General features: G+C 52.5%; 2 protein-coding genes across 10 annotated transcripts in view; one reads left to right on the top strand and one right to left on the bottom strand.

The window, feature by feature from the left end:
- The window catches only part of PACC1 (proton activated chloride channel 1), a 39416-nt gene extending 25809 nt beyond the window's left edge, over nt 1-13607 (top strand). For 5 of the 6 annotated variants that reach the window (XM_045877182.3, XM_064594145.1, XM_064594142.1 and 2 more), the window contains 5 exons: nt 29-180; nt 5175-5317; nt 6222-6366; nt 8450-8557; nt 10234-13607. In XM_045877182.3, the coding sequence (XP_045733138.1) occupies nt 29-180; nt 5175-5317; nt 6222-6366; nt 8450-8557; nt 10234-10395 (710 nt within the window). In that variant the 3' untranslated portion in view covers nt 10396-13607. The remainder of the gene's footprint in view (nt 1-28; nt 181-5174; nt 5318-6221; nt 6367-8449; nt 8558-10233) is intronic. The other variant, XR_010412275.1, reaches the window with a different exon arrangement.
- The window catches only part of PPP2R5A (protein phosphatase 2 regulatory subunit B'alpha), a 72983-nt gene continuing 71720 nt past the window's right edge, over nt 12788-14050 (bottom strand). For all 4 annotated transcript variants that reach the window (XM_045877178.3, XM_045877180.1, XM_054507974.2 and 1 more), the window contains exon 13: nt 12788-13988. In XM_045877178.3, the coding sequence (XP_045733134.1) occupies nt 13856-13988 (133 nt within the window). In that variant the 3' untranslated portion in view covers nt 12788-13855. The remainder of the gene's footprint in view (nt 13989-14050) is intronic.

Raw genomic sequence — 14050 nt, 5'->3', positions numbered from 1 at the left:
TGCCCTTTTTCCTGTTTGTGCCCCCTAGGGATTGCTCTGTACCCGGGTCAGGCCCAGCTGCTCAGCTGCAAGCACCATTACGAGGTCATTCCGCCTCTGAGGAGCCCTGGCCAGCCAGGCGACATGAACTGCACCACCCAGAGGATCAACTACACAGACCCTTTTTCCAACCAGACCCTGGTAACTCCCGTCCCCCTGTGCCAGGCCTGGGCAGGTGTCAGCCCTGCGCCCTGCGGCCCTCGGTCTTCTTTCTGCCACGAGGCCGCTCACGCTCCCTTTGTGCAGGCCCTCGGCCCCCAGCGACCACGAGGCTGTCCCAGTTGGAGTCATGGCCATGCCTGGCTGGCCTGCGTCAGGAAGGGCTGTGGGGGCTTCCGCATTCTCCGAATGATCCTCAGGGATTCCTGACAGCGAGATAAGATCCTGTCCTTGACGGAAGGACAAAGGGCTGCAGGGTGAGGCCAGTGTGGTGTCGTGGAGGGAGTCCTATATCTGAGTGCCCAACAGAATTGCCACGTGGGGCCAACTGAATCATTCGTTCCTGGGCGCGGGGCCTGGGAATCCGTACTTTGAGATAAATAGGCCAATGTAAAGACGCCGGACTGGCAACGAGGACCCTGGGCCCCGGCGGCACCTGCGCAGGGATTTGAAGGCAGGGAAGGAATTTTATATTTATTTACATCTTCTCTTTTGCACCCTGTGTCCTCGTTTCAGAGAGGATTGCACGGGGCTGAGGACAGGTTTTCTGGTAGAGACGGCAGCATGCTTTGTCTGTGTCTGTGCACAGTTCCGGTAGCTGGGAGTGTCTGGGGGGGCAGGTGCCTTCCCCCCGGCCCCCGCAGCGGCAGGAGGCGAGCTGTGGACGGGGCATGGCCGGAGGAGGAGAGCTCCCGTGGCTCCTCGGGGTGGGTCGAAGGTGGAGGGTCCCGCCGGGATGGTTCTGTTCACATTTACTCTAGGCTTCCTCCTAAGATCCGGCAGAAACTATAAAGTTTCCATGACAGCCCCACAAACCCAGAACAGGTATCACCAGTGGACGAGACATTTTGAACTGGTGTAAACCACAGATTGGGTCAGGTGGACCGAGCAAACAGACCAGAGAAAGCCCACACCCTGAAACAGGCGCAGGAGAGGCTTGGGGGAGGGGAAAGCCCTCCTTCCGGCTCCCAGCTCCCCGTTGGCAGGCTCAGAGGGCAGGGCAGCGGTCGGGGCAGTGGTTGGGACAGTCATCACGGGACAGTCATCACAGGACTGCCGGTTGCTGGTTGGCGGGACCTGCTGTGCCCCCTGCCCTCCCAGGGTGCGCAGAGCCGCTGGGCATAGCGTTTGCTTCTGGGTAAGAACATTCTCTGCGGAGCCTCAGGGGAGATTCCCTGCTTGGGTGCTGGGGCAGCAGAGGGAAACGGAGCAGAACTTGAGCCTGGGCCTCCATGACAGAGTGGGGTGACAGGTACCGGAGAGGAATCTCTTCCCAGGAGAGAAATCCACCAAGTACCCGGCCAGCTGGCATTGCCTGCCCACTGCCACGGAGCGTCAGCCCCGGCGAGCGCCGGCCGTGGGAGAACCCGGTGGGGGGGCACCCGCACCCCAGACCTGTGCTCGTCACCCTGGCCTGACCTTCAGAAGTGGGAATGGAGAATTAAGGCCCATTAGACATTGATGGGAACCAACAGCATAGAAGAGGACTAAGAGGAGCAAACAGAATGGACTCGACAGAATAAGGAAACGGATGCTAATCGAAATGAAAAGGAACCTAATTTTTAGAAACGTTAAGGAAGAGCAGGCGGGGTGTCGGGGTGGCTGGACCCTGGCGCCCCGACTGAGCGGCGCCGCCCGGGAGCCCCTCGTGCTCGTTCCCACACCTGACGGTGCCGGTTGCACTTAGGCAGTAGTTACGTGATTTAAATATGACGAACACCCATGAAATCGGGGCACACAAGGAGGGGTGTCGGCACAGAAACTACGTTGAAGGCCGTTACCGCCTGCAGCCCCGGGTGATGCTTAGTCTCCTCCAGCGGTTCGGGATGTGGCTCCTTGCGGTCCGGCCGTGAACTGGGAGGGGTCTGTCCTCTCTGGACGCCAGTACCCCCACCCAAGCAGCAGGCAGGGGGCGGCGGGGGGGGATCGACAGGGAAGCACAGGAGAGCTCCCGTGCGGAAGGGGGGCCTTGGCGAGCGCACGGCAGCTGGGGGGCGCCGGTGAGGCCCGCTGGGGGCGGCCTGTGGTGCCTGTGCAGGGCCCGAGGGAGCTCCTTGGTCAGAGGCGTCTGTGCGCTCCGTTAGCCCCCTGGCCGATTCGGCCTTGGTGGAGGTCCTCCGTGGCCGTGCCTGGAGTGGACATCGGAAAATATGCCCCCACCTCCCCACACCCCTGCCGCCGAGGCCTTGGAGGTTGGCTTGTCATCTGGCTCCCGCCCCCGCCCCCTTTGTTTGCAGCGCGCCGTCTGGGAAATGGGTGGGCTTCCGGCTGTTCGCATCTTGGCCGGTCTGTGTGCAAGCGGCCCACCGGGGGCCTCCTCTGACCTGCTTCGCCAGACTTCCGGTTCTCGTGTTTCCTCGGCTCCCTCGTGCCCTCAGCGCAGTGCACTTTTACCACAGTTAGGGCCACCGCCGTCCCAGCCTGTAGGAGCCGTTCCGTTCCTCACTGCCTGCCGTGTCCCCGGGGTCCAAATGGTAAGGCCTTGCCCCCTTTCGGTTTGTTCCCGGAGCATTCCAGTTCCAGAAAGTAGCTTGTGTGTTGGGCAGAGACTAGGCCGAGCTGCTGGGCAAAAACACCCCAGACAGACACGGTGGCCGAGACCAGAGAGAAGTCTGGAGCCAGCGGGGCGTGCGGGCGGGGGGCGCCGGGGGCGGTAAGCGATGGCTTCTGTCCGCCGCTCCGCCATCCGCAGGGCAGGCTCTTGGGCCTCATGGGCAGCCCTGGCTCGCCGTGATGGGCACGTGCGGACTCGCCTGAGTCCCTTCTGTGCGCGTTCCAGGAACTTCATCATGTGACGGGGCCAGAATGGAGGCCCCAGCAGGGCGGCCGTGCCCCCGAAATCCGGGATTGGGGTAGCGGTTCTGGTTCTCCAGGAGGAAGTGGATGGTGGGGACAGTTAGCTTTCTCTGCCGCCCCTCGACGTGTCACGGAAAGGTTGAGATTACAATGGACAGAGATCTCTCGGGAAAATGCAACAAGAGGCAGGCGTGAGGGGCGGCTTCGCATCAGTCGAACTGGAATACCAGGTGCAAAGGGCTCCGAGAGGGTTGGTTAATACGGATAAAAAAGAAATATAGGGGGCGCCTGGGTGGCTCAGTCGGTTGAGCGACTGCCTTCGGCTCAGGTCATGATCCTGGAGTCCCGGGATCGAGTCCCGCATCGGGCTCCCTGCTCAGCGGGGAGTCTGCTTCTCCCTCTGACCCTCCTCCCTCTCGTGCTGTCTCTCATTCTCTCTCTCGCAAATAAATAAATAAAATCTTAAAAAAAAAAAAAATATAGGACTCTCCACTAAGATGTAAGAGTCAGAAATCTGTATATGCAAAACAGCGTTCCACTCGTATATTTTAGGCAAAGCCCGTTAGAAATAAAAAATACCCGTCGCCTTAAAGGGTGACTAAATGCGTACTTTGCTCCCTCACGTTCACAGATCAAACAGATGCAAAGGAGTAAGGATAAGAATTGAACCTCACAATTCATGAATTAAGAGCAAGCGTATGTAACACTTTGTGCTTGACGGTGCTCACTCTTCAAATGTCCGTAGAGCATTGATCAAAGTTATTGACGTAAAGATTTTTTTCCCCCAAGTTAATCTATAAACCCAGTGTCATCAGTTAAAAGTCCCAGTTGATTTTTTTCACGGAATTTAACAATCTGGTTTTTAAAAAGTCTTCTTAGAAGAGTGCCTGTACAACGATCAACCCGCCAGGTTTGGGGACGGGGAGCAGCGCCGCAGACCTGCCCGGACAGATGGCAGAACAGTGTAAACCTGGGGCTCAAACCTGCGTCTGTCCCTATTTCATGCCAGATACAAAACTGAAAGCCAGGCATATGAAGTGTCTGAATGTAAAAACGTTTAAAAAGTGTTATAAAATAGGGCGCCTGGGTGGCTCAGTTGGTTAAGCGACTGCCTTCGGCTCAGGTCATGATCCTGGAGTCCCAGGATCGAGTCCTGCATCGGGCTCCCTGCTCGGCAGGGAGTCTGCTTCTCCCTCTCCCACTCCCTGTTTGTGTTCCCTCTCTCGCTGTGTCTTTCTCTGTCAAATAAATAAAATCTTTAAAAAAAAAAAAGTGTTATAAAATATAGGAGAGGGGCTCCTGGGTGACTCAGTCGGTTAAGCATCTGACTCTTGATTTCGGTTCAGGTCACGATCTCAGGGTCGTGACATCAAGCCCCGCATCAGGTTGTGGGCTCAGTGGGGGGTCTGCTTGGGATTCTCTCTTTCCCTCTGTCTCTGCCCCTCCTCCCCCAGCCCCCCCACCCCGTGCGTGCTCTCATGCTCGAACTCTATCTCTAAAAAAACAGAAAAATATAGACCGTTGATGTAATTTTGGTTTTCCTTGGCAAGAAAACCCAGAGCCATAAAGAAAAAGATTTATAGATATCACTGTATTAAATTTAAAGCTTCATGTAACAAATGACATTAGAAAGAAAGTTGATGGAAAAGTGACAGACTGGAAGAAAACATTTGTACATGTAATGGATGTAAGCTAGCATCCTTTTTATTAATTAAGTAAAGCAAGCACGCATCAGCAGGGGGAGGGGCAGAGGAAGAGGGAGAGAATCTCAAGCAGAGTCAGGGATCCTGACTCATGCTCGATCTCATGACTCCGAGGGACCCCGTGGCAGGTCTGAGATCGTGACCTGAGCCAATGTCAAGAGTCAGACGCCCAGCGGACTGGACCATCCAGGCGCCCCACTAGCGTCCCTTCTCAGAGGGCTCCCCTGGCGCAGGCCACCACCGAGAAAAGTGGACGGAGGACAGTTGCTCTCAGCTCTGGTCCGGCTGGTACCCAGAGGGCCGCCCCGCGGGGCTGAGCAGGGGCGAGCACAGACAGCAGCGGGGGTGGCCTGTGGTCATCTGGGGTCCGCCGGGCGAGGGGCTTTCCAGTCACAGTGTCGCGGGGGGTGGGGTGCGGTCAGGAGCATAGCAGCCGCGGCTCCTCCAGGGCTGATCGTGGCCTTTGTGTCTCTGCAGAAATCTGCCCTGATTGTGCAGGGGCCCCGCGAGGTGAAGAAGCGGGAGCTGGTGTTCCTCCAGTTCCGCCTGAATGAGAGTAGCGAGGACTTCAGTGCCATCGATTACCTCCTCTTCTCGTCTTTCCAGGAGTTCCTGCACAGGTGGCCTTTCAAGTCCGCAGCGGGCGGGCCCATCCCGGGGCGGGAGCGGGCACTGCCCAGGGGACTGACCTGGAGCTCAGTGGCTCGGGGACCTGCCTTCACAAAGCGCAGCAGGTCCGGTGTGGGGCGTGTTCGGACTCGCAGGCCGAGGGTCTTGGTCCTGTCACGGCCGGGACCCTGTGTGCCACCCGAGTCGCAGGCCAGGTCTCCCCTGCGGTGTCAGCCCTCAGTGTGTGTTTGCCATGTGTGTTTAATATGGGGATGAAAGTTCCTATCTGCCCGGGGGGGGGGGGGGGAGGCGGTGTGTGGGGGGGGACCCGCCAGCCCCTCTCTGGGGCCCGGAGTGCTTGTTGGCACTGTGAGCGTTTTCTTCACGTGCCCGAGCCGGTGTGACCCCGGCCTCCAGGTCGTGCAGAGCCCGGGGCCCCATTGAAGGGAAGTGGGGTGGCAGTCACCACGGAGGAGAGGGCGCTCCCCTGCCTGAGGCGGTGGGCCACCTCCCCCCGCTCACACACCCCTGCTCCGTCCTTCCGTTTTGGAGCTTGGAGCCTTGGCCGTGGCATCTTCCGCCCCATCTGTCCCCCTGACCTCCCCGCGCAGAGCCACAGGTGTCCCGTGCGGTGACGTCCCCCTCATTGGGCCTCCCAGGAGGAGGCTGGCGGGCGCACCTGCATTCCCGGGGCCAGTGCTCTGGGAGCAGGTGGGAAGGAGGAGGGACTCCCCCACGGGGGGCCGCCTCGCAGTGGGTGACAACTCTTCCTGCGTCTGCAAACCCAGATTGGAGCTTGGAAAGGAAGCAGGAAGTGGGCAGCATCCTGGCGGTGCCAGCCAAGAACCCGGCTCCACGTGGGGGCTGGGGTTCGAGTCTGGCCGAGGTTGAGTCTGCTGTTCTCTGCCTTCCAAGCCCAGACAGGGTGGGCTTCATGCAGGCCTGTGAGAGCGCCTATTCCAGCTGGAAGTTCTCCGGGGGCTTCCGCACGTGGGTCAAGATGTCCCTGGTGAAGACGAAGGAAGAGGACGGGCGGGAGGCGGTGGAGTTCCGGCAGGAGGTAGGTGGCACTGGCTTCGAGGTCTGCCGCTGGCCGCCTCCAGCCTCGACTCGGGGGTGGAGAGCAGCTTTGTGGAAGAGATGACCTCTGGGTGGTCTTCGGAGTGGGAAGGGACCCCGTGGCAGGGGGGATTTGTGTTCCCCAGGCCCTTCCCTGGGCCACTGTCGGTCCTCAGCAAACATGTGGGCCAAGTAGAGCAGGTGACTGGCCCCTCACAGCCCGGGTGCTTGGCCCTCAGAGGCTGCCGGCCGCATGGAAGACGGGTGATGTGCAGGGGGAGGCTAGGTCCGGTGGCCTCTGAAGGTTGTACACGTGAGGATCCGTTGGGATGCGGCGGGGGGGGGATACTAGGTTTCTTCTTGTATTAATTTCTTTATCATCCTTTTTCTATTTCTGAATGTTTTGAAAGGTGTGTCACATTAGAACAGTAATAATAACGTCACATCACTTCTGAAAAAGTCATGTATATGTTGGGTATATGCTCAAAACATGATCCTAACGGGCAGTGCGATTGAAACCTTTCCGCCCCCTGGCCTGGAGCCCCGGGATGCGCCAGGGGTTTCTAGCCACAGTCCCGGCGGTAGATGGGAGAGGCCCCGGGGAAGAGGCCTGGCAGTGGGGATGGAGGGAGAGGGCATCTTGGTTGCCGCAGCAGGGCTGTTTTTGTCAGTTGCCACTGAAAGCAAGGCCGCACCCCTACCTTTGGGACTTCCACCTTGGCCGTGGCCGCGCCCCTGCCCATATCCACACTCGGAGCCAGCCATCCTGTGTATCAGTGGCTGGGTGCCTGCTGAGGCAGCGAGGAGACGGGTCTGTTCTAGAAACCTCTGTTCCTCCCTGGAGACGTTTCACTGGGCTGGACTTCGAGGGGCAGCATCGGGAAGGGTCTGGGTTGGAGTAGAAGGACCGACTCCATCGATGCGGCTGTCACTGGCCAGAAGCCAAGGCCCCTTCCCTGCCCCTGGGTCCTCAGACCACTCCAGATTAGAGACCTTTGGGAAGGGCTTGAAGCCGGTTTTCTTCAAGAGGACAGGCTTTTTTCCTGCCCTGGGATGTGGCAACTCCCCTGGCAATGGATCCTTGAAGTATTCTCGTTTGTCAGATAACTGTCACGTTCTGGATTTTTACTGCACGCTTTTTTCCAAGAACCCCCAGGACCTTCCTCATCTGTCCCCACAGCGGCTGAGAAAAGGGGACTCGATACGTGCACCTTGCAGTTAGGTGCAGCCTCCCGGCTCCCCCGCAGCTCCCCTGTGACTGGAACGCAAAGGGGCCGAAGGCCCAGCGAACCTATGCATTTTAGAATGTTTGTGCCATTCGGTATTGTCTAAATTGGAAGTGTTTTGGTGGGTGACGTGAACTCTTTTGCACAAAGTTTAAAAGTTTTTTTATAGAGTGTTTTAAAGTTTAAAATCCTTAAGGTCTATATTATCTCCTTTGATTCTGACCACCCCTCAGTGGCGTCGGCACTTTGCCAGCTGTGTGGCAAGGGGCTAAGTGAGGCTCAGCTCAGGGCTGGACACGGCCCTTCGGCTGCACCTGGGCTTCTGCCCCTGGAACCTGTTTGCTCTCCATGACACCAGGCAGAGTTTCTAGTAATTGATAACCAGATCTTACCAAGCACGCCTACTAAATATTTACAGGGAATGCTCAGCTGGGTGGGTCTGTGAGGTTGAACTTTGTCCCTATAGACCTGAAGGTTGAAATACTCTGCTTCTAAGATCAAGTATTTTGAAGTTTGAGGTTTCTGTGGCTTCTGATTATGCCTTAACATGATACTCTTGAGTATGGTTTAATCATGAGTCCAGATACATAATGACAGTTTTGGTGATTTCTCCAGAATACCTGCTGTACATCCCAGATCCTATTCATTTCCCCAAAGAGCTGGAAAGCAGGGTAAAGTCTCGGCTTTGGTACAAGTTTCAGGATGTCGTTTATGAGATTTCTGCCTCTTTCCATCCAGAAGATGGTATGAAGAAACCGAGGTCCAAGATCCCTCTAACTACCCTCTCCTTTCCTGCGACCCAGGCTAGGGAGGGGCACAGAGGTGGTGGTAATACTGCTTTCTCTTCTCTGTACCTAGACCAGCGTGGTTAACTACATTGACCAGAGGCCCGCCGCCGAGAAAAGTGCTCAGTTGTTTTTTGTGGTCTTTGAATGGAAAGATCCTTTCATCCAGAAAGTCCAAGATGTGAGTATTACTTCAGGTTACAAGAGCAGACTCCCTGCGTTGAGGTATTTTGACTCATCCTTGCAGGCTGTCCTTGTCTCCTTTCATGGCACAAATTAGTTTGTCATTTCTGACATTCATGTCCTGTGTTAGTTGTGTTTCATTGGCCTTGCCATCACTAGACAGTTGGCCTTGTGAAGTGGGGACTTCATCTTTTGTTCACCATCGTTTATCTGCCGTCTGGCAGAGTGCTCGGTACAGAGTACTTGCTTAGTAGTAATGTTAAGTGAATGAGCAGAGTAGAAAGCATGGATTGCATTGAGCTAATGTCTAGATGACGGCTATTGGAAGCCGTTCTTTTTTCATGGGTCTCTGTTGGGTAATCCTTATTTGTTGTCAGAGCAGAAAGGTACAAATAAAAATTAACAGTGTGTCAATTGATGGCGGGTTCTCAGCCTCAGTCTGGGAGGGGGTTGGGGAAGAATGATGGGACGGCTTTGCTAAAGGAACATTCCAGGGAGACACACCATCCACCAGAGCCAGGCCTCAATCTAATAGTGATTGGCATTTAGATAATCCCATAATCCCAAAGTGTCCTGAAGTCGTGGCTTCGGGGAAGCACCTTCCGTGGCCGAGACCCAGACGTAGAGGGTCCCGTGACACGAGCTGCTCCATAACCCCCCCCATCCCCCTCTCGGGGAGGGAGGTGTGGACCGGCAGGGCCATGTGCACAGGGGCACGTGCAGTGTGCTGAATCCGGGTTCCAGGTGGAAGAATGGACGCCTTCAGCTCGACACGTAAAAGTGCGTGATGAGACATTTTCCACTTAGGCTGTGCTCAGTAGGTGCCCATCGGGCCGGGGAAAGGCCACGCTCGAAAGAGGCCTGCTTTTCTCGAGCGGTCACTCAGCTGCTTCGCAGCCCCGAACAGCGGCGCAGGTGTAACCGTTTTGTGTCTGCGAGCCCTGAGGCTCCAGTTGGCCACGGTCAACCTGCCGAACTGACCTCCCATGCTGGGGACTCAGAAACCAGGGCTGAGATCACCTCGGCCTAGAAGCGTTTAACATTTAGCGAGAGCTGTGAAGGGACTCGTTGCAGACAGTAAGTAGCTGCCGGAGGGCTTTGTGGGGTAAGGGTCTCTGCTGAAGTCGAGAGGGTTTTGGCCCCCGAGGAGCCGTGCAGGGTCAGCGCACTTGGGTAGCAGGAGAGCAGCGCAGGCATCAGAGGGCACAGCCTGGAGGCAGGAGTCCGGGGCGGGCGGCCGTCACTGGACCGGGTGGAGGACAAGTTTGCGTCACTGAGAGATGGGAAGAAGACAAGAGGAACTGACCTGATGCAGTGGGTACAGTTTTGGGGGAAATTTGTCTCAAAGCAAGTTCCCTTACTGTGGATGAGGCCAGAAATGTAAGCTTCAGTACTGAATATCTAATTTGTGCAAGAGCTTTTTTAAGAAACTTTTTTTTTCCCCCCAGGATCCGTTTATGGTAGGAAGGGATTAGTATTTTTCTTCTCAGACTTGAGCTCTGCACCTTCAAGGTGTAGTTGGAACAAAGTATGGTCATGGCAGTTTTAGGAGCCGGGTATTTTTCTTGTCACTCCCATAATTTGGGGTAGGAGGCTCTTGACAATCATGCTGATACGACCTCGGAATCAGAGTTGAAGCAAACTGAGAAGCTTGTGTTTGTTGCTGTTTTCCAGATAATCACCGCCAATCCTTGGAACACAATCGCCCTCCTCTGTGGGGCCTTCTTGGCGTTGTTTAAAGCAGCAGAGTTTGCCAAACTGAGTGTGAAATGGATGATCAAAATTAGGAAGAGATACCTTAAAAAAAGAGGTCAGGCAGCAAACCACATAAGCTGAGGTGGCCTCGTGGTGTTTGTAGAACTGCCCCCGGTGATGGAAGTTCTCGTCACTTCTGTTTTGGTACACGGAGCAACCGGTGGCCCTGTGCTCACTTGAAACGAGCCTCGCTGCGAACAGCAGCCTGCCAGACCGCAGCTTCGACCCTGGCCCCAAAAGAGGATGTTTAGAGCCTAATGGAACAGAGCCAGTGGATAACCTAAAACCTATTTAAGTATTTAAATTATTAACGAACATTTTTGGACAAATGAATAGGGATTGTGGAAGATGGAATTAGATATGTATCAGGTTTTCTGAAGGGTTGTGAAGCTGCCTTTCTTATTTGGTTTGGTGTATAGTTAAGCTCTAACAGGATAATTAAGGCTCTGCATTTCACCTTAGTCTGCCCCCCACCCCACCCCACCCCAGGTTTTTTAAGTGGACAGAAGAGAGCGTGATTTTCTTTTTCCCCAAATCCTGACGATGCAGATGTGCAGGTTATGCGTTGAAGCCTCTGCACCCTGTACCCAAAGGCAGAATCCCTTATGTCTTCGGCATCATCTGCCAGTTACGTTATCTGGCCTCTGACATGCTCTCTCATTTGTTAAATTTTAAAATGGGACTTTTTTAAAGCTACTAGAAACTAGTGCTAAGCTTTCCTGTGGATTGACTAGCCACCTACCTGTCTGGCTAGAATATTTGTTGATGCAGGTGTAAGAGTGCAAAGTGATTAACCTGCAAAAGCACTGGGACATGTACAGAGGAGGTGCCTACTCGGTGTATTTTGATGATTTTATTAACAGGTAAATAAAAGTTAGGTTAATGCAAAAGGAGTCCGTTTGCCAGTATGAATATCTGCTAAATTGGTAGACACCAGTACACTTTCATTCTGTGACCTCCAAATAAGTGGCCACGTGAGCTTGGACTCCCAAGGTGGATGGATCTGGACTCCCGAGGTACGTCATGACTGCGTCCAAGGAAGGGTAGGTGGCCCAGTAAGAGTGACAGAGCTACTCTGTCCTCCGTGTTCTGTTCCTGTCCTACCTACCAAAGCACCCATCTGAGAAAGGGGCACTCAGTGTGACCCTCAAAGCCTTCAGCCTAGCTTTTGACAGAGATGAGTACTCAGTATTTTTTACACAGTAGCAATGGGGTGATTTAAGGTTATGAAAATTGTCTCCAGAGTTTCAAATTATTTACATGCCCTTTGCTTCCAAAGAGGACTTGGTAACACTTCCTGCATTTTATAACCTGGCTTTAGGTAATTTAAAGAGGAAAAACTCAAATGTACAAGTGGGGCATTCTTATCTCATGTCTAACTTAGCAAGACACTGTTACTTGAATTACTAAAGATAAACTTGTGCAAAGAAATATTCCCTGGTACTCTGCTATGCCACAGAAGCATGCACATTCAAACATGAGCCTAGATCTTGTCTTTCTGTAAAGTCTTTTCGGTAAGGCAAATGCAAAGCCAGGCGTAGCGTAGCTTACCTTAACAATACTGGAAAACGCGTGTCTGTGTGTGTGTTAAAATCTCTCTGAAGATGACACACCACTTTAGTATTAACTATCTAATAAAATTTGCTCATATAAACATACTAAAACTGCACTTCCTGTATTGTGGAAAGTTGAGAGACATCTTACATGTGCTTTAAAATAAGTAGTTAGGAAGTGAGCATTTTTAAGCTTGTCAAAAAAACTTTACAGCTGCAGCCTGCCCGAATCCACTGTGGCTGTTCAGCGAAAGAAATATATAAACCTTCCACTACCAGACAGTTAGACCTAACCTTTACTTTCTGGAAAGGTAGGGCTGGCCTTTCAGTCTGTGTTCTGTAGTAGGATCACCCTTGCCTTCCTGTGCTGCCCCCAGCTGTCAGTAACACTGGCTGGCCTTGGGTTAGTGCGGAGGTTTTGGCAAAAGCATGTTGATCTGGGTGGCCGGGGTAAGGTGGCTATTTGAGACACTAAAATATGAGCCATGTACCGAAAGGAAGAGTTTCTCCTGGGGCCGCAGCGAGTGAAAGGAGTTGCTTTTACAGTGACCTAGGAATCGTGTGCAGGACCCAGGCTAGAGTTCCTCATGAATGCAAAAGAGTGGGAAGTTTACAATAATGTCTAATTTCTGACTCTGCCATAATTTCTCTGGACCTCACCCAGGGAAGTGTTTATTATAGATTTTGAGATTTTTAATTCCAACTGACATTTAAGATAATTTGAATCTATTCTCTGAACACAGACATGAAGGAAGATGAAAGGATATCCTGAAACTTGGAATTTTATACAGGTATTCTGTAAAACAGATGTACTCTGGTAAGTGGCTGCAGCGGTCATGTATGGCTTTATGAATATAAGGGAGAGCAGGCTGCGTCTGGACGCCTCAGCTTAGAGCTGGAAAAAGCAAACACAACATAGGCCAAATACAAACATAGACTTTATTAAATGCTGCTCAATCCCCCAATGAAGATCTTTCATTACAAAACAGTTTTCCACGCAACTGCAAGAGATTGGAATGGTACTCAAAAGATGTGAGAAATACTTGACCAAGTGAAAACATACAAGACCTCTCTACAGTCAAGAACTCTACAGGGGAGAAGCCTACTGCATTTCCTTTAAATAAAGCCAGGCAGTGACAGTGAGCGTTCTGCGTCACCACATTGTGGGACTCAAAGCCTCCTTCCCTGGGTCAGGAGGGACTGGAGGAAGGGCAGGTTGTGAGGACTGGAAAGGTCCTGCCTTCAGCCTTTGGGAGGAAGAGGAGGAATGAACTGAGAGGCGGGCTCAGTGTTCACCTGCGCTGCCTCTATGAATCTGGGCTCATCGCTCTGGGGAGTTGCAGATGAGAGGGGGGTATTCATGAGGAGCAATATAAAGAATTTGGTTTACTTTCCCAGCTTTTATTTATATTTTGTGCTTTAAAAAGTCTGGAGATTTAAGTTTCTGTTCAAATTCCAGAGTGCAGTAAATACCTCTAATGAAGGAAGGCTTAGGGCAGGTAACTCCCCCCCATCATATTTCTGGGAGCAACAAAGGGAAGAGTAAGGATTACACCTTAGTTTTATTTTAGGAAATGTTCTTTTTCCCAGGATGTAACTAAGGTCTGCAGCAATGTGAAAAGCACATTATAAAAGGGAAAACTATACAGAGCAGACTACTATATCTATGTGCAACACAATCAAAAAAAAAAAATTCAAGTCATAATTCTTACCACTCCCATAATTATCTCACTCATATCATAGAGGATAAAGTTCATTCATTTCTGTGAAACTTTAGAAGTGACACAATAAATCCCATGATTAGACAAAGGTTACAATATACTGTGTCCATGATACAGCACAGGGCTATGTTTAGTCCATATTTTTCATTTACAGTTGCCAGAAAAAAAGTTGGCCTTTTAATTATACTGAGAGGTTTGTTTCATAATTTTTACATATTTCAAAAAAGTGTACAAAACTGCCTATCCAACAGAGGTGGTGGGCTTTTTTTATTCATCACTTGTATTGCTGAGAATACTGTGCATGTTGTAAGCACTGTTCTGCTTTTCCAGAGCTTTCTTTAGCTTTAGCTCCTCTAATTTTTTCCATAATTCTTCACGTTCCAATTCCTTCTTTTTCTCTCTGTAGATAAACCAAAATTTTTGTAGTCAGAAACCTCTAATTTAGAGCCTGAAGAAACTTGC

The sequence above is a fragment of the Mirounga angustirostris genome, unplaced genomic scaffold (assembly GCF_029215605.1).
Source record: "Mirounga angustirostris isolate CCGP_5_RB_7025 unplaced genomic scaffold, mMirAng1.0.hap1 SCAF_6, whole genome shotgun sequence".
Classification (NCBI taxonomy): Eukaryota; Metazoa; Chordata; class Mammalia; order Carnivora; family Phocidae; genus Mirounga; species Mirounga angustirostris.
The sequence above is the reverse complement of the archived record's forward strand: the minus strand, read 5'-3'. Positions and strand labels throughout refer to the sequence as shown.